The sequence below is a fragment of the Asterias amurensis genome, chromosome 6, assembly GCF_032118995.1.
Source record: "Asterias amurensis chromosome 6, ASM3211899v1".
NCBI classification, from domain to species: domain Eukaryota; kingdom Metazoa; phylum Echinodermata; class Asteroidea; order Forcipulatida; family Asteriidae; genus Asterias; species Asterias amurensis.
In genome coordinates, this window is record NC_092653.1 from 25449971 (window position 1) to 25470387 (window position 20417).

General features: G+C 38.7%; 1 protein-coding gene across 4 annotated transcripts in view; it reads left to right on the plus strand.

The window, feature by feature from the left end:
- The first annotated feature begins 19096 nt into the window (after positions 1–19096).
- The window catches only part of LOC139938988 (neuronal acetylcholine receptor subunit alpha-10-like), a 32306-nt gene continuing 30985 nt past the window's right edge, over positions 19097–20417 (plus strand). For 3 of the 4 annotated variants that reach the window (XM_071934685.1, XM_071934687.1, XM_071934688.1), the window contains exons 1-2: positions 19097–19310; positions 20074–20180. In XM_071934685.1, the coding sequence (XP_071790786.1) occupies positions 20114–20180 (67 nt within the window). In that variant the 5' untranslated portion in view covers positions 19097–19310; positions 20074–20113. Of the gene's footprint in view, positions 19311–20069; positions 20181–20417 lie in introns of all 4 variants that reach the window. The other variant, XM_071934686.1, reaches the window with a different exon arrangement.

Consider the following 20417-nt stretch of genomic DNA (forward strand, 5'->3'; position numbering starts at 1 on the left):
GAAGCATGAAACCTTTTGCCTGATAAAAACAGGATTACCAATCAAATTTGTTACTGGTATTCAGCTGTTGTTTGCTTTTCCTGAAAATCACATGGAAATTTGTTTGGAAATCCTGTTTTTATCAAGGAAGAAAGTTCATGCTTAGAAAATTTGATGCATTGACTCCTGAATGGCTCTACAGACACACGCTTTTGGTGAAGCAATCAGCGTAAAGGGAACAAGGATTTTTTAATTCAATCTTGGACTAACATAAGCGACAAAAGGCACTGGAGACCTTTGATGATTGTAATATTTATAATGACCAGTATTCTCACTTGGTGTAATCCAACATTTTATATATGCATACAATCAATCACAAATCTGTGAACATTTGGACTCAATTGGTCATCAAAGCTGCAAGAGAATAATGAAAAAAAAATTAAAAAAACATTTGTACAAATTTGTGTGCTTTCGTCAGATGCATAATAAATGGCTTCATCAAGTCTTTTATTATTTGAGTGAGAACTTTACCTCCCAAAAACTCACAATGGTCTATACTATCAACAGCTCTCCATTGCTGGTTACCAAGTAAGTTTCTATGCTAACATTTTTTGGTGAGTAAATACTAATAGTGTCCAGAGCTTTTTAACAAACTGCTTTATTATTTGTAGTGGGAAAAATTAACATTGGGAGACTGTGGCTCTTATGGTACTGTGATCTCAACTACAGTTCCTTGGGTAGGCCCCCTACCCCATCCATAACACTTAAGCTGGGACCAGTCATTGGGGCGATGGTCAAGTTAGAGCGGAACACAGGAACTACTGTGTCTCAACTCATTGGTTGGCTCGACTCATTGACACAGAATAAAGACACTACTTGGGGTCAGTTACTTTCAAGGGAAAGTTTATTTCCTTACTCTGACAAGACAAGGATTCACAGTTAAACAAAACAAACAGTTAGCACAACAAATAATGACAAGTCCCTAGTACCTCAAGACCCTCTTATTCTTCCAAAATACTTCAATCCTTAACAACTGAATGTTTGGACTTAAAAAAATGGAATTGTTTGTTTCAATAATAAGCAATGATTACATGGACTTGGACCTAGAATCCTAAATTACACATAGAATCCTAAATTATACATAGAATCCTAAATTATACAGAGTCAAACAATGAGTTGGAGCTAGACAACTTGAATCATTACAAATAGTGCAGTCTCAATCACGTATAGCGTGTCGCACGTCGATCACACCCGGCCCTTAACTGTTGTGCACAACATACATTGTCTACGGGGTCAAATTTTACAGGCAGTTGGCGAAGTAGTTGTACATTTATAAAATTATTTATACTCATTTTCTGTTCAAGGCATGATCAGTCAAATATTTTGTGGCATTTTAATGTTCTATCTTAAAAGAACCCACCCGCTGTAATCAAATCAAAATTCATAGTACGAACTCGTTGCCAGAATTTACGGAATCCAATTGCGAATACGAATTTGATAATGTGCATTAAAAATTTGTTCTCTAACAATATGTCTGTATGTTTAGACTGGAAGCTTACGAACGGTGGGTATAAAATAAATTTACTTTTGCCATAAATGTTAATAACAATGTTATGGTTGCAAGGTTTTCACACGCATGGTCGGGTTACCAGAAACAAACACTTTATTTTTGTTAGGCCTTACCAAGAAAGTTTTGTTGAAAAAAGTTATTTTTAGTAATTACCAATAGTGTCCACTGCCTTTAAGTGCTTTCTTAAAAAAAAATAGGCAGTGAACTTGAGGTGTGTATGGTGATGGGAAGATTGTTCTGCAGTCCTGGAAGGGCCAAAGAAAATGATTTTCATGCAGCGGATTGACAAAATTTGCTGAACACCATGGAAATGGGTCCACTTTTACTACTAGACATTTTTAAGAATCATCCGACAGTTCAAGGAAAAATGTTTCGTGTATTTATTATGTGGACTCACCCGGGCAAATACATGTTGTAGCAGTAACCTGCTGTTCCTTCTCTATGTGCTTGGATGCTTCACACTGCAGGGGAGGGCCACATGAGCATGTACAGTTGTGCTTCTATCAGTTCAGCAAACACTTGTATGGTACCAAGCACCATCCATACTGAAGCTGGTTTAAACTGTGCAAGAAATAAGAACCAAACTGTTAAAACATGTAGGGCCTACATAATGTAAATAAAACAGTCAGGATTCAATCTGCATAGTTAAAATGTACATGTAAAGCCTCAGTCACAACCCACCGTGCGTGTTTTTTGTCCGTACGTTTTGTGGGGAGGCCACGGCTGCCACGTTTTTTATGAAAACATGGGGAGGGAGTGGCAAGAGCAGGGAGGGAATAATGTCAACGCACGTCACTCGCACGTTTGTGCAAGGTGTAAGTACGTGGCCCGCACGCCACGCCTGGCCGTGAGTGGTTGTGTGCATAGTACGATGCGCACGTGGTAAGTGAGTACTACATGATTACAATGTGCTTACAACGTACAATCATCTTGCGAGTGCCACGTTGTCGTACGGAGGCCGTACTTACACTTGCTGATTACGCACGGTGTACTCACTCGCATGTTGTAAGTGCGTGCAGGTGCGGTTAGCATGCGCTAATTTATGGTAAAAAGTGACCTTATTTTTCCTGGGAAAAAAATACGCCTCCAGCACATGGAGTCTTGGCACAAGAAGTCGCAAAGTTCTGCGGTTTGTGTAAATTGCTCCCCGACTATTATCAATCTGCCTAAGTGTTTCGTTGACGCAAATTGAAGGCAATTTGGTTGCAAATAGTAGGCCGCCAGTGATCAGTGCAAGAAAGTGTTTACACGGGAATGGAAATGCAATTTCAATTTTCTTTTCACAAAATATTAACACCAAAGGAGACAATTCAACAATTTTAAATAATGCGGGCTTGGAGTTCCAACTACAAGGAACATATGAGTAAAAGTTCAGACTCCCGAGTTGGGTAGAAATATTTTTAACAGATTTTTGAATTTTGTTCGCAATGGTACGGGACCTTCATACCCTGCACTCCGTCGCCTTGCCTGCAACGGAGGAGTCCAACCTGGGCTACTCATTGGCTAGATTAGTTTGCCCAAGTTAAGGCTAGTGGGAACACCGCTTAACAATTGTCGGAAAGAGAGACGAGGGGAGGGATAACTTTCTGTGTATGGCGCCACCACCTTTTCACTCAATTTTACAAAATAGGATATCTCATTGAGGAAAATTAGATACGTATTATTTCATATCGAATGAAAAAGTGGTGGCGCCATACGGAAACTTTTCCTAGACGAACTTCAGGCATTATCAACACGTGCGCTTCGAAGATTGCCGCCACACTGCACAGTTCAGCCTACCGCAAATTGCACACACAATGACTCAAGCCCACCCGCCACACCGACAATTTAAGATATGTGTTTGCACAATTTTTGCCGTTTTGAAACCTCATATAAACCTCAATAACACTCCACATAGATTCTACAACTAATATTCAACTCACCTTATTCATTTCGCAGTAGTTTCGTCAACCGAATTGGCTATAAAATACAGAATAACTGGAGAGAAAAATTGGAGTCTTTCGCGGTCAGCCATTTTGTCTTCAAGGAAAGGTCAACGCCCCGCCGAAAAATGTGCTCATCAAAGTAACCCCGACGTCACACTGCGAGGATCATGAATGATAAAGACAGGGGACCAGTCTAATATCGAAGGAGCGAGCCAACGTGACTAATTTGCATATCTCCATTGAGAAGGGCAAAGCACATTATGTAAAGGGAAATACTTTTCTTGCGATAGAGGAGGGGACGATCCCAAATAAGAAACAAATATGGATAAACGGTTCAATTATAGCATTGTGATAAAACATGGCGTTGCTTTGAAGACTTTTGGAAACATGTGTGGAATGTACGAGGAAGAATGAGCTGTAAGGGAAACCAACCCTTCGTGAACACACCCCCATTAAAGAATGGAGCCAAGTTCCCCATTTTCTAGATAACTATCGATAAATCTTTGGGCAAAAAGAAATTCCCTTGTTTGACAACCAGCCCATCCCAGGCCCTGTTTTGCTTCTGTTAGAGCAAAATAAAGCAGGATGGGGATGTACCAGTCAAGTCGTACTTGTGAGTTGGTATTTTGGCTGGTAACGCAACAAATATAGGTGCTTTTGATTAGCTCGATCCCTGACGGGATCGCAACAAGTATAGGTGCGTTCGATTAGCTCGTACCTGCCGTAATGCGGTGCGCATGCGGGTGAAGAGCCCCTGAGAAGAGCTCCCGAACGATCACTTGCCATCGATCTCGTGGTGACGTCATGTACCTCGGGCCATCCCCAAGTTATCCAAGTGATCTCGAAGAAGGGAAAGCACAGAAATTTGCTAAGCATGAAAAATTTGCACTGATACAAATAGGATTTCCCAACCAAAATGCTATTCCATTGTCAAGATAGGCAAACAACAGTAAAAAAGCAAATGCAACAAATGGAAATTTGGTTGGTTATCCTGTTTTAATCAGTGTTAAGTGTCTTGCTCAAGGACACAGTGTCACGGCTGGTGATTCGAACCCACACTCTGCTGATCAGAAGTTTCAATAATAGGCTCAGCTTACCAGGCAACCTATTGCAGAGATTGGTTCCGTGGTACTGAGGAATGATTGCAATCTACTTTAAAATTATACCTAGACCTCAAATCCTTTTCTAAGCAAAAGTATTTGTGTTTTTAATAATGCTATCACTCATCCTCCAGGGGTTGTTTTACGTCATTTTTATCTAAGTCAATATATTCCTACAGCTGTAAACATTTACATTTAAATTATTTTAAAATTATTTTTCACGAAAAACATGTCACAGATGGTCGCTGTCACACGCAAAAAGTCAGTGTGTTCGATTCTTTGCAAACAATGTTCCCATGTTTTACTAATCGATTGCAAACAAAAAACGATCACAGTTAATAAAAGTGGTTGCAAGTGAACGGTATTATCCACAAAATTCAAAGAAAGTTGTCAGTAAATTTATTGCCAATTAAGCACGAACCCAACCTATTACTCAAGGGAACTTCCTTGGTGACAAGCAGATGGATGTATCTTGCATTACACAAACAGATAATTCATATTGAATTGTTTCATACTTGCTTTGACCTGATTCTGTCACAAAAATCACTAAAACAACAAACGTTTGATGGATATTCACCAGAAAAGCAAAGAACAGTTTGTTTTTCAACCGATGTGATCAATTTCACCTGTCGTCATTCCTTGAATAATCATTGTTGCATTACAATTAAAAGATAAACATGTAAACTAAAGCGGGAATGGTTTAACGGCATTAGTTTTAAGCATAACAACTTACTTCCATGGTAACGAGCAATGGCGAGCTGTTAAAGCATTGTAAGAAACGGCTCCCTCTTTTTAAGAATAGGATATAATATTATAATAAAAGACAATTACCAAAGGTGTACTATGCCTTTAAAGGCACTGGTCACCTTTGATGACATTGTCAAAGTATTCTCACTCGGTGTATCGCAACATAATAATGCATTAAATAACAAAATTGTGAACATTTGAACTCAATCGGATCTGTGTGGCCCGGAATCTGTGTCAAAATGACCCAGAAAGGGGTCAAAGTGACACATAATCCTAGCTAAACTCATGTTGTTTTTAAACCAAAACCACTCTCCGGTGTGGCATGAGATTAAATCCCCCCCCCCCGTCTCCCCCTCCCATCCCGCAGGGAACTGACCGCCCACTTTATTAGAAACATCCTCCTTCCCCCGGCCCACGTTAGTTTTCACAATGGGGGACAGAACCCCCGGCGGTCAGATTTCCCTGGCTCACCGGCTCAGGTCCCCGGGGAACTGCGATTCCCGGTCAACTGACCCGGGAGGTTTTGAGAGTGTACACCCTCGGTGCACTCACCGCACCTTAACTGGTTTCGCTCGGCACCAGCGGCCAGTCTATCTATCCAGGACCGCTGGAATGGGCTAATCGCTTGGACTGATTCTTGTTCAGGAAGTACGTCACGTGTGCAGTGCATAGAAATATGGCGCAGTGTTGAGTGTGATGCATGATGGGACTGCGCATTATTAAACCAATGTGTGTGCATGATACGTTTGCCCATCCCAGCGCCTTTGGTTAAAGCAAGGCGCTGGTCGAGCGACCTTACAGGCAGATACTACATACATTTGTGTCACTGAAACTTCGTATAGATTTCAGGGCATGTCGAGGGGAAATATGATAAGCAAGGGCAGGTGTTCTCTTTATCCCAATATACACCTTGAATACGATCGGACCTCATCATGAAAGAGACTTCTTGAAGACCCTTGGGGTTGTGTCTTGTGTATTTGATCATCATGACTGATGAGTACATCACACCTAGTGGCACACAGTTGATATCCTTAAGGCAGTGGACACTAATGGCAATTACTCAAAATGGTTATTTACATAAAACCTTACTTGGTAGCGAGTAATGGGGAGGGGTTGAAAAAATAATGAGAAACGGCTTCCTCTGAAGTGACGTAGGTTTCGAGAAGGAAGTAATTTTCCACGAATTTGATTTCGAGACCTCAGAATTAGATTTGTATGTCTCTCGAAATCAAGCATCTGAAAGCACACAACTTCGTGTAACAAGGGTGTTTTTTCTGTCATAGTTATCTTGCAACTTCGACGGCTATAAGCGATATCAAATTTTGACAGGTGTGTTGTTTTATGCACATGCTGAGATACACCAAGTGAGAAAACTGGTCTTTGGCAATTACCAATAGTGTCCATTGTCCTTAAAGGCACTGGACAACTTTGGTAATTGCCCAAGACTAGCGTCCAATTTCATTTAGAGCTGCTTATAAAAGACCTTTATCGACTTGTGAGTGCAAATTGAAAAAAGTGGTTGTGTCACCGAATAGCTTTGACGTCATTCCAAGGGCTCACCCGGGTCAGCCCCAGTGCCCGGCTTGTGTAATGGGTCACTTGGGGTGATCCGAGGTGCATGTCGTCACCACGAGAGGGCGAGTGTGATCGTTCAATTAGCTCTTGTCAGGGGCTCACCAGAGTGAGCACTGCGGGGTCGACCCAGGGAAGCTTATCGAACGCAGCCTACAAAGCGCATCACGACACCTCTTTCAACATTACCTTGAAAATGTAATTGTGTTGTTAATTAATTACCTTGAAAACATAATCGTGTTGTTTTAAATAATTAATTTCAATTATATAGGATAGTTTAAGGGCCCTGAAGCCCAATTAACTTATTGTCGAGTCTTTAAAGCCATTGGACCCTTTCGGTACAGAAAAAAAAATAAAAGTTCACAGATTTACAAATAATTTACAGGGTTTACAGAAGGTAATGGTGAAAGACTTCTCTTGAAATATTAGTCCATGAAAGGCTTTACTTTTTGAGAAAACGGTAAAACAATATAAATTCTCGTTAGCGAGAATTACTGATTTATTTTAAACACATGTCATGACACGGCGAAACGCGCGGAAACAAGAGTGGGTTTTCCCGTTATTTTCTCTCGACTCCGATGACCGATTGAGCCTAAATTTTCACAGGTTTGTTGTTTTATATATATGTTGTGATACACGAACTGTGGGACTTGGACAATACTGTTTACCGAAAGTGTATAATGGCTTTAATGGTGACCCGTATTTTGTTGACACATTTCGTGGTCATTTTGACAGAGAGTCTTGAGATAATTCATATATGGACAGTTTTTTCATTTTTCATATTATGCCTTTTTTTTTCGTTGAACTATGAGATACACAGTAACTGTGAAATCCACTATTGATGGCGGATGTTTACTGAACAGTCAACCTGCATAATAATGACAACGGCCTATGAAATGACGTATTTTGAAACCTACCCAGGGTAACTCACGCGTTGACACGTTTTTATGATGAGAGCGTGCGAGGCTCACCGTCATCATTACTGCACGCCATAATGCCTCGGCTTAAAGGAACACGTTGCCGTGGATCGGACGAGTTGGTCTATAAAAAGCTTTTGTAACCGTTTTTTATAAAATGCATATGGTTGGAACGAAGTTTTAAAAGTAGAATACAATGATCCACACAAATTTGCCTCGAAATTGCGTGGTTTTCCTTTTACTGTGCAAACTAACACGGTCGGCCATCTATGGGAGTCAAAAAATTGACTCCCATAATTGGCCGACCGTGTTTGTCGACGAGGCTGGAGGAAAACCGTGCAATTTCGAGGCATGTTTGTGTGGATCATTGTATTCTACTTTTACAACATCTTTCTACCCATATGCATTTTGTAACAAACGGTTACAAACGCTTTTCAAAGACCAACTCGACCGATTCAAGGCAACGTGTTCCTTTAAAGCTTTTCATAAAATACACCATTAGTGCCTCTTCATTGGGGCAACCTCTTAAAGGCACTGGACACGTATTCTCACTTGGTGTATCCAAACATATTGTGTATAACATCACAAATCAAAAATTTGTCATAGAAGTAGTGTGCTTTCAGATGCCTAGACTTCGAGACCTCAGCTGTGAGGTCTCTTTTCAATTCAAATAATTTTAGTGAGAAGTTACTTCTTTCTAAAAAAAAACTACGTTACTTCAAAAGGAGTCATTTCTCACAATGTAATGTTTGATACTATCAACAGCTTTCCACTGCTCATTACCAAGTAAATTATTATGCTAACAATTATTTTGAACGTGTCCAGTGCTTTTAAGTCCCATGGCAGGAAGCTTACTTTACCTAGAAACTCGTCCCCACCAACACATGTATTATGTTTCACCCCCCTGAGATGAAATCAGTCTAAGCAATGACGTACATCACTCTTTCAGAAGATTTATGTATAAATCAATGTGTTCAAGTGGTATCAATAGGGTATTAAGATTTTAAAAGCATTGGCATTATGGTTGAAATGTTTATTTTGTATAAGGAAGTGTATTGAGGTTAAAGTGGAACCTTGTTTTTAAAGAGCAGAATGTAATTATCCTGTTTTTAATAAACATCGCAACTGTTGACAATACATCCTGTAGTTATTTCTCTTGAGAATCAGTGAGAGTTCAAATTGTAAAATTATGGTGGAACGTTATTCGAGCTATAGCTTTCCCCACACAAATTTGAATTTCTGATGACAGTTTGGTTAATAAAATAACCATTTGATCCATTCTGACTTGAAAATGTTTTTTGTTTTGTTATTTTAATGTAGTCAATGTCAACATACAGTTAAACAGTGACACCTGCTTTACATAGTTGACTGAAGTGGCCTTGTTTTATGACTTTGGGGAACAAAACAAGTGCGCTGTGGTTCAGTTCACGGTCATGGCCGTTGATTTAAAAAAAATAAAAAATAATAATAATACATGTTTTCAATTGTTTTCTTAATCACCTTGTTTATTTTTTTTGCAATATGGTGTATCGTTAGCAGCTTGTCATGGCCACTTGCGTAGATGATTTAGGTCACATTAAAGCACTTGGTGTCGAACGAATTACGAGGTTGGAGCCGTCTATATTGGTTAAAAGTGAAAAGATAGACCAGTATTATCCCGGTCACTACTTTGTTGCTGAGTCGTGGCTGGTTACACATAAGACCACAAAACGGTCCATGTTGACCCGTACGTAGCCGAAGTTCGGAACGGTGGTTGTTCGTGGGTCAACGGAGTTCATGGACCAGCCGTCGATTTCACCAAACTCTTCCTAACTTAGGATTCATCTTATGACTTAGGACGGGTTAAGTTCCGTATCCAAATACGTAGGACGCATTGAACCCTTCCTAAGTTAGGACGGGTTAATCGTCCTAACTCGAGTTAGGATTAATCCTAGCGTTTCGTGAAACCGGCTGCAGGATAGCCACTACGCATTATTATTTCAAAAACAGCTTAAACGCGCTGGAACTGGAAAGCGATGTGTCTGGTTTGGAAACATGTCCAGATTATTTTAGACTCGAGCCATACTTTTCAATAACACTGTAGAAGGGTTAAAGGTAGAATTACATATCAGTTTTTTTTTCTCAACGTGAATGGTACCAGCGCAATTTACCCTTCATAGTGTAACAAAAACATTACTAACATACGATACATTGCACTTAAATTGTGTTTTATATGACTGTAAATATTTACTGGGTGTTATATTTCACGATGACGTTTTGTGGAATACCAGCAAAATATTGTTTTATGACCTATGCTTATCATTTTGCATCTAGATTCACCTTAGTCCATGGAACTGTCAACTAATATCAAATTAGTTGACGCATCAGTGATGCCTTTCATAATAAAAAAGAGCAGTATTTATCATTGCTTTGTTCCAAAATCCGTTCGTTGCAGCCAGCATTCTTGATAAAATACAATACAGATTAACAAACGGATGAAACGTACTCAGACACAGTAAAAAGGGTTACAAAGCCTTTATTTCAACAAATATTTAAAGGCACTGGACACTATTGGTAAATACTCGAAATCATTGTTACTTGGGAACGAAGTTGTTGGGGATAACCAGTGTGAGAGACAGCTCCCTCTGACGTAGTTTTAGACTTCAGGCTTTAAGAATTTGTAGGCATCTTATTAAAGCACACAAATAAATTGTGTAACAAGAGTGTTTTTCTTTCTTTCATTATTATCTTGCAACGTCGATGACCAAATGAGTCAACATTTTCAAAGAATTTTTATTTTATGCACAATTTTGGGGTACATGGAGTGAGAGAACTGGTCTTTGACAATGACCGAAATTACAGCATTAAACATAAAAGCAATAAACCTCTTTTTTAGTGTTTCTGTTTTATATTTATAGTATTAAATTAGCGTTGTTTGGGACGGCATTTCTTTTTAATTATTTTCAAGGCCTAATGACGTGATTTTGTTTTTTACTTTTGCCCTTCCATGGTCATTTCTACTCATATTGTCCAAAGAATAAAACAAAATCTTAGAACTGTGATTTAGCATTATAGCCAAAAGTTGACTTACAAATTCAGTGTCCACAATAAAAGTTTGGTACTAGCACATCATGATGTAAGGATTAAAATAATAATAAATACAAAAATTCGTATTGCATTATCGACATTTCCCAAGGTCAGGAAATGATAATACATCTGTGACATACCAGCTATAGTAAATCTCCTCTGACGACATTTGCTTCTTTCAGAAAAGATTTAACCCATCCCCCTAAACTGTTATCATATCACATTAGTTCACGCGTCATTTGATGCTTTAAAAGAAGACATGTATTTCGTATAACAATGCAATAATCCAACAACAGGTCCGAGGAATGACGTCTGACACGGCTCGATGACTACCGTTGGAAATCAACATCACTCGGCGTAGAATGTTGCCTGGTGTTGGACTGTGATTTAACTTTTGCTGCCACCTGCATTAAAGCATCCAGATAAATACACAGGCTGCACTTGGTTAGTTATTACATTCATTAGGTAAGTACATCACTATCTCTTCCTTACCACCATAGAGCTGCTTAAAGACACTGGACACTATTGGTAATTGTCAAAGACAAGTCTTCTCACTTGGTGTATCTCAACATATGCATACAATTACAAACCTGTGGAAATTTGAGCTCAATTGGTCATCGAAGTTGCGAGATAATAATGAAAGAAAAAACACCCTGGTCACACGAAGTTGTGTGCTTTCAGATGCTTGATTTCGAGACCTCAAATTCTAAACTTGAGGTCTCGGAATCAAATTCGTGGAAAATTACTTCTTTCTCGAAAACTACGTCACTTCAGAGGGAGCCGTTTCTCACAATGTTTTACTATCAACCTCTCCCCGAAAGAGCCGAGTGTTGAAACTTATGGTGTTTTTTTTGTTTTTTGTTTTTTTGCCGCAAAAACCTGTAATATAAACTGTAATGATAGAAGAAGACTTCAGAGAACAAATTAAAACAATTAAGCTCTCTTTGTCATCTGCATTAACTTGTGGAGCTTAATAATAAATCTAAACGCTGCGGCCCGCCAGGAAACAATTAGTGAAATTAATAACCTTCTAAGCTTATCAGCGTATCTTCTGATCTCCTGACGTTGCTATGGTTACTGATTGCTTTCTTGATCACTTTACCGTGTAATTATACTTTTTATTCCTTCTATAAGTCAGAGCAAGCGTAGATTACGGAAACCTTTTAGTATATTTCTTAGAAGAAATGAGGCATTAAGTCAACTGGTTGCGTTGATCCACCTGCCTTATGGATTATATATACTCCTACAAAGTGCAGTCCTACAACGGTTCCGCTTTTAAAAAAAAAAACCTCGATCAAACTAAAAATGCTAAACGAAAATCTGGAGCAGTTTAACGTCCACGCAGGGAGTGAATAGTGAAATTTGTCTCAAAATCTGCTGTAGGTTTTTAACCAAAAGTGTTTTCTGTCATTTATTTTAAGTGTGATTTCCAAAACGTACATTCCCTTTAATCCGAGAGTTTGGTGGAGACGTGACATAAGGAACCCGTAGTTTCAAGCAATTGCTAAATGCCGACGCATAATTCTGTTTCCCTCAGTAACTTAAAAATAAAATTCCCTCAGATAACTTTATTTGATCATTAATTATTAGTCGATTTTAACGTTGCGATGTAGTTGGTATGTTCCTTTTAAGTCAGTCAATTCGGCCATTTGGCTGCACCGTGACTTAAAAAAACCTCTAACAAATGAATGAACGAATGAATACAACGTTACATAAAATCGTTATATACTTTCGGATATTAAACGTCTCTATAACTGAATTACTTGATTTAGTGAACATCGTAACGTGAGTCTAAAAGGATTGCTGTTTGAGCAATGACAAAAGGCAAAGTCACTAGAGATTTCCTATAAATGTACCTCTCAACAATAAGTAGGGAAAACGGGCCGTCTTTTCACCGTTAAAGGAAAACGTTGCCTTGGATCGGACGACTTGGTCTATAAAAAAGCGTTTGCAACCGTTTGTTATAAACTGCATAATTATGGTTGGAAAGATGTTTAAAAAGTAGAATACAACGATCCACACAAGTTTGCCTCGAAATTGCGTGGTTTTCCTTTTACTTTGCGAACTAACACGGTCGGCCATTTATGGGAGTCAAAAGATTGACTCCCATAAATGGCCGACCGTGTGAGTCGACGAGGTAAAAGAAAAACCGTGCAATTTCGAGGCATGTTTGTGTGGATCATTGTATTCTACTTTTACAGCATCTCTCTATCCATATGCATTTTATAACAAACGCTTTTCAAAGACCAACTCGACCGATCTAAGGCAACGTGTTCCTTTAATTCATCGTTTAGGTATAATGGCACGGGAACATTTTTATGCTGTATAAGATCTTTAACTTGTGTAGTTCTCTTCCTTAGACGAGGCCACAGCGCAAAATGGATATGCTATAATGGACAAGTAATTTATAATGGACAAGCTTTATCGTTGATTAGCGTATGACCTTCCGTCTCTTTTGATTTATGTATTGAATTAATTATGACAACCTGCATAATATTGCTTAATGGAAGTCAATGTATAGATACAACCTCCCAGTACGGACGCGAAGCAAACCTGAGGCATGGATTACAAATAAATCCAATTAATGTTATACACCACTCTCAATAATCCCTTGGTGCTGAACCGGATTCCAATTTCAAGGGGGTCTTGACCCATACTGGGTCAGGTTGATCCGACACTGGTTAAACAAAAGGGAATTTAGATTGGATTATGCGTAGGTCTGTGTCATTTCGACAGAGATTCGGGTAGTACTGATCCACATTAGGATCAATTCTGATCGGAAATTTGTATGAGTATAAACCATAGGTTTTTTTTTTTTGCAGGCAGAAAGTATGCATTGGTCTACCGATTTACACGAAATATTTTTTTCTGAAGTAAAGTTAGTGTATTTTCGACGATTTCAAAGACGTTTCAAAAGACGTTTCTTCACTATACAAACTTTTTTTTGATGGATTTTTTTTGTGTAAATTTGACACAGTTTTGGGTCAGTTTGACATCGAGTCCGTGTTATATACTGCCAGAAATGGGTCAGACACCCGACCCGGAATCAGAGTCAATTGTGACCCAGGAATTGTGAGAGTGTGACACTCCTTCCCGATGTCTTGTTTTAGGGGTTCTGTCCAAAATAAATTTCAAAAACATAAATGTCCAAAACAATTCAAAATGGGACTGCACATTCTCAAATTAATTATTTCCCTTGTACATAATCAGCGTTATATATATAATGATCAACCCATTAAAGTGTTTGTCCTCGAGTTTCTATTTAAACTTTATTCTTACCTTAATTGCCGGTGAATATTTTCCCAAAGTAAATACAACTTAAAGGTGCTTGACCCCTTTGGTAACCTTTAAAGACCAGTCTTGGTGCATCCCGACATAATTAATATGCATAAAATAACATACCAGAGAAAGTTTAGGCTCAATTGGTCATCGAATTTACAATAAAATAATGAAAGAACACCCTTGATGCATAATATTCGTCTGCTTTCAGATGCATAATCAAGCATAGGCTGAACTTTTTTACTATTGAATAAGAATTCATCTCTTTCTGAAAACAAAAACTACCTGACTGCAGTGGGAGCAACGTTTTATATTATCAACAGCTCTCCATTACTGCAGTGGGAGCAATGTTTTATATCAACAGCTCTCCATTGCTCGTTTCAAGTAAATTGTTTTATGCTAACGAATTGTTTTGAGTAATTACCAATATTGCCCAGTGCATTTAAATATTATTCGCACCTTAATTGTTATGAGGCCATTCTCAAAGTCAATATTAACTAACTAAATTTTCTCGTGGGTGCGAATCTATCTGGTGTGTTTTAATAACATATTGCCATGGGACATTTTCAGACAGTAAATGTTTGCTTTTACTGTGAGGGATGTGTGAGTAAGAGTGACTGAAGAGAAATCAAACATTGTGCACTGGACACTATTGGTAATTACTCAAAATAATTGTTAGCATAAAAACTTATTTGGTATACGAGCAGTAGAGAGCTGTTGGTAGTATAAAATATTGTGAGAAACGCCCCCCCCCCCTGAAGTAATGTAGTTTTTAAAGGCAGTGGACACTATTGGTAATTCTCAAAGACTAGCCTTCACAGTTAGTGTATCTCAACATATGCATAAAATAACAAACCTGTGAAAATTTGAGCTCAATCGGTCATCAAAGTTGCGAGATAATAATGAATCATTTCAGATTTCGCTTTAACAATTACATTTCAAACTGTAGACATTTTGCAAATGGTTTTTATTCATTATGAAACCACACAGCAACTCGAAAAAGTAATTTTTCTATTGTACATTTCAATCATCAGGTATTATTAGTAACAGAGTTCATCCCCATTAAAAGCAACCAAATGATCACTCATTATGTCTATTGAACAAAAGACTTCACCACACAATGTCGTGCAATATTACCATTACTCTTCAGATAGATTGCTTCTTTCACAGTAATTTAATTTATGAAAAAAAATCGCCATTAAGTGCCCAAAGCACACACAGTCCCCCCCCCCCCCTGTATTAAAAGACCATTAACGCTTATTGGAAGGGCATGATGTTTCTAATTAGTTACGGAACGTTGGCTTTATTATCTGCGACCCCAGCCTTTGTAAGCAGCTTGTATTTTGAGCCTTTTGAATACACCTATCCTTACATCCCAAGGAACATTTTTCCTACCTGCCGGAGTGGTATCTTCCACAAGACATCAAACAAATTATCGGCTCAATGCGCACGCTTGCTCAGGGACGGACCCAAAGCTCACAAGCTTTGCTTATGGTGTCACTCCACAGTTTTATGAATGTCCATGCCTATCCTTCATATAATTAATCTTATAAAACAACTATTATCTTTGCCTTTGATATGATTTTGATTGTGATTTTGATAGACTGATTGATTGATTGATTGATTGTTACGAAACTAAAGATCTGGGCCAAGTAGCTAGAAGCACAGTATATAGGATTTGAGGCATTGCATGGTGAGGTATCAATGTATAAATTATTTGGTTTGCGCTAACACCATGTGTGTATCTACTTGCCAGGTAGAGTTGTTCTTAGGGAACTGTCTTGCTTTATTCTACTGCCGTGGAATAGATAATCGGAGCACAGTAACATAACGTTTACCGGATTACGGTTGCCAGCCAAAATACGCCACAGTGTACAATTTGTATCCTGCTCGTTTCTGCTAAGCAATAAATTATTAAGCGATTAGCCCAGCCTGTAAGCACAAAAACTTGCTAAGCAAAGAAAAGGCATTCTTGACAGAAACACAAAAATTACATTAAGTTTACATTGTTGCGATTGTTGCTCCACTCAATGTTTGCTTAGCAAAAAAATATGTCAAGCAGATTCTCTGCTCAACAGCTTTGTGAAATTGGGCTTTGTATGGTGTCACCGTTCATTGGTGTTTTACGCATGATGTAAAGCTTCGGTATTACATAATTATACAGGACTCGAAAGTCCTTGCACAGGCAATTACTAAAAAAGGGAATTAATTTGTAACATTTGCAGGCATACCACCTTAAACAACCACTATAGACAAAATAGGAATTTAAGTGTTCAGGGTCCAATTTCATAGAGATGCTGAAGCACAAAAAGTAGCTTAGCGCAACAAAATTTTGCTTACCAGAATATTATCAAAACTTGTCGTGTGCAAACACGATAAGTTTCGTGTACGTACACGACAAAAAAAGCATTTATAAAGTAGAATTTGAAACTTTGCATGGTGGAAACACGATAGAGTAAGGTTTGCGTTAAAGGCAGTGGACACTATTGGTAATTGTCAAAGACTAGCCTTCACAGTTGGTGTATCTCAACATATGCATAAAATAATAAACCTGTAAAAAAATTGAGCTCAATCGGTCATCAAACTTGAGAGATAATAATGAAAGAAAAAACACCCTTGTCCCAAGAAGTTGTGTGCGTTTAGATGGTTGATTTCGAGACCTCAAGTTCTAAATCTGAGGTCCTCGAAATCAAATTCGTGCAAAAATACCTCTTTCTCGAAAACTATGGCACTTCAGAGGGAGCCGTTTCCCACAATGTTTTATACCATCAACCTCTCCCCATTACTCGTCACCAAGAAAGGTTTTATTCAAATAATTATTTTGAGTAATTACCAATAGTGTCAACTGCCTTTAACACCATGTAATGATAATCTCTAAATGAGTTGGGGTGGCTCTGCTGAGAGAGATTTGTGCTACTCTTGTGGCGGTTGTAGTGCGCTTCTGTACTATAAAACACTGAAAATGCAATTACAAGAACAGTGACTAAGTGATAACTAAATGAGTGTGCAAGTACACCAGACGGTGCGACATCCAATCCCTTTTCACACCATCAAGAAATCCATGTTAAAACCGAAGCTGTTGCAGTGATGTGATAATAATATAGGAGAACGTCAAATCCTAGCCAAGCCCAATGTACCATGAACATGATTTGGCATAGGTTGGTTGAATGTAAACTGTGGCCAAGAAGAATGTTAAGTCTGATCCCATTATACCATAGCTGGATGCGTAGCAATTCTTATGTAGATAGATATTCTTTTCCAAGGCTTGCATTTGTTGTATGAGGCAACGTTTTACGTTGAAATGTCTCACCATGGTTTGTTTCCTTTTCATTGAAGGCACTGGAAATCTCTGGTAATTGTAAAAGACCAGTTCTCACTTGGTGTTTCTCAAATGCATAAAATAACAAACCTGTGACAATTTGGGCTCGATTGGTCATCGAATTTGCAGGAGAATATTGAACGAAAAAAACATTCTCGTTGCATTACTTTGTGTGCTTTCAGATGCATAATAAAAGGCTTCAGCTGAAGTCTTGTATTATATTTGAATTAGAAATTACCTCATTCTCAAAAACTACGTTACTTCAGAGGGAGCTGTTTCTCATAATGTGTTATACTATCAACAGCTCTCCGATGCTCATTACCAAGTAAGTTTTTATGCCAACAATTATTTTGAGTGATTACCAATGGTGTCCAGTGCCTTTAACATTGAGGTCACTCTCGCCTTTGTTATAATAATGGGACTCTGCCTGTCGAATCCCAGCCAGCAGAACTTTGTATGTGAACTGGGTTTTCACCCCACTTGATTTTTTTTTTTTTTTGCCGGGACCCAACCCTTATTGTGTAACCATAAAATTATGTGTCAACTTCATAAGTTAGAAACTGTAACTGAAGCAAAATCCAAGTACTATTTTCATCCAAGATGCCTCAAGTATGGAAGTTAATAATTAGGGCAATTGTTAACACTGTACCCCCTTTTTTTATGTCTCTATTTATAATACCCCTATTTATCTGTCTTGAGGATATTTTTGAGAGCAAGCACAAATATTGATGAGACCAACGCTCCGTTTCTCCCCATTATTGGGTGCGTTCGATTAGCTTCCCCGGGTCGACCCCGGTGTGTGGCGTTTTCTTTTTCCAGGACGAACGTATGCAGATAATTACCCACGTTCGTCCTGGGAAAAAAAACCGCCGCACACCGGGGTCGACCCAGGGAAGCTAAACGAACGCACCCACTGTATTGTGCGCAATCCTTTGGGACGCATTATATTCCTCCGCCGTATACACACTGAGTGGATGGGACGTAAAGCCGTTGGTCCCATGTGTTATGTAACGCATGTAAAAGAACCCAGTGCACTTATCGAAAAGAGAAGGGGTTCGCCCGGTGTTCCTGGTTTTATCGGCAGCAAGTTGCGCCACAGCACCTTGTAAAACATATGGTGCTATCAGAGTCTCATAATTCAAAACGTAGTCCCACATCTGGCAAGAAATACTGTATGTTACAGCGCCAGGAGCGTCACTGGGTGACGGACATGTGCTGTTATAAGAAGCCAAAATTATTATTATAATTATTATTTGTATTATTATTAAGAACATCTGACGTCAAACTTCGAGCCAAGGTCGATTCCCGTGCATGTGCACCTCTCACCTAGATTCATATGCAGGCGACCGCGAGTGCAGCCGTTAAACGTCACCTCGGACCAATCAAAACACATACAGAAAGCTTACGTCACTGCACGCTTATCCAATAAAATCATTGTATCCAATGAAACCACTGGTTGTGTAAAACCAGTACCTGTCTTTACAGGGTACCAGTCTAGTACGCAGCTCTATGCATAACTCGGTGACGTATGGGGGCCCTGCTTATAAATGATTACAACGTATAGAATATTATCTCAGTGGTTCATGAAACACTTCGGGTCATTACTGCATGGACGCATACTATTTAAACCGTCACTTTACGGAAAGTTCTAAAATATGGAAGCGATTATGAATTATATAACGCTTTGAAGTCATCCTTCGACCTTGAACTTGTATTATACATGTATTTTAGGAGACTCATGTATTATGTAGACACCATAATCTCGTATGGTGTACTTAATGCATCCGGCTGTTGCAGGTATTGAATGTGCACGCTTTGGGACACTATTATAGATACGTAAGTTCGTAATGGCTTTGTGCTGTATGTGTTTTGACTGATGTATTTTGTGTATTTCCTTTTGAGAAAAATAGAATTAGCTGTTGCAAACAACTTACCAACCAAATGGACCGATGTTCCTTTTGAGTTAGTTTCCAGATCAGACGGTAAGGCGATTACATTGCCAAACTGAAATAAACTATTTCTTTGACGTCACTCTTCTTTTGATAAAAATGTAGACTATGCTTATGAATCTACCCATACCTGTAGATTCGCCACGAATCTACGAATTGTACAAATCTACACTCAACTGTTTGATTCTTTAGGAATATACGGGCAACTGTAGATTCGTTACGAATCTACGAATCATACGAAACTACACTCAACTGTAGATTCGTAACAAACTATTGCTCAATCATAATTGTTATTGTTGACACCTTTGTTATGAAAAAGGAAAATTTTGAATTGTACATTGAGAATATATTTGTTTCTATTTTATCTTCTGTTATAATTTCCCTTCATTTGAAATTCTTATTGTCCCCGCCACAAAACGTCACAAGTTACGATGCTCATTTGTTAAAACCATCACGCACAACAACCGTTTCGTCATAATGCTAATGATAATAACGGTTTGTCTGCGGACCTAATTACTTCACCCGTCATCCGGCCACAGCCAATCGGGTGGGGAGAGAGCTTACGCCCCACTACTCTTGTCACTCGAGCACCTCTCTCAGTTTCCACGGCATTCGAGTTTCGTAATACTTGTTGATTACTCCTCAGACAGGCGCTGCCTTTGAAAGCTGTCTTTACTGTGAAGGATTACGATGGAGCGAGGATGCTTGAGTCTATCAACCGTGCTGATGATCTTTCTTCTCGGTCCAACACAAATTGGTGAGTACGTTATTAAGGAAAACTCATTTAAAAGTGTGGTTTGAAGGTGATTTTACACTTGTTGTAATGGTCAATCAATTTTTCATGTGTGCCTATAATTGTTTTTTCATATGAGACCTCCCGATTATAACCAAGGCGAAATATAAAGTACACTCAAGCGTTAAAGATAAAAACCTTTTTAGTGTTCTATTTCTTTCGTGTAGAATAAGGGAAATATGAATTTGTGTTCGGAAAGTA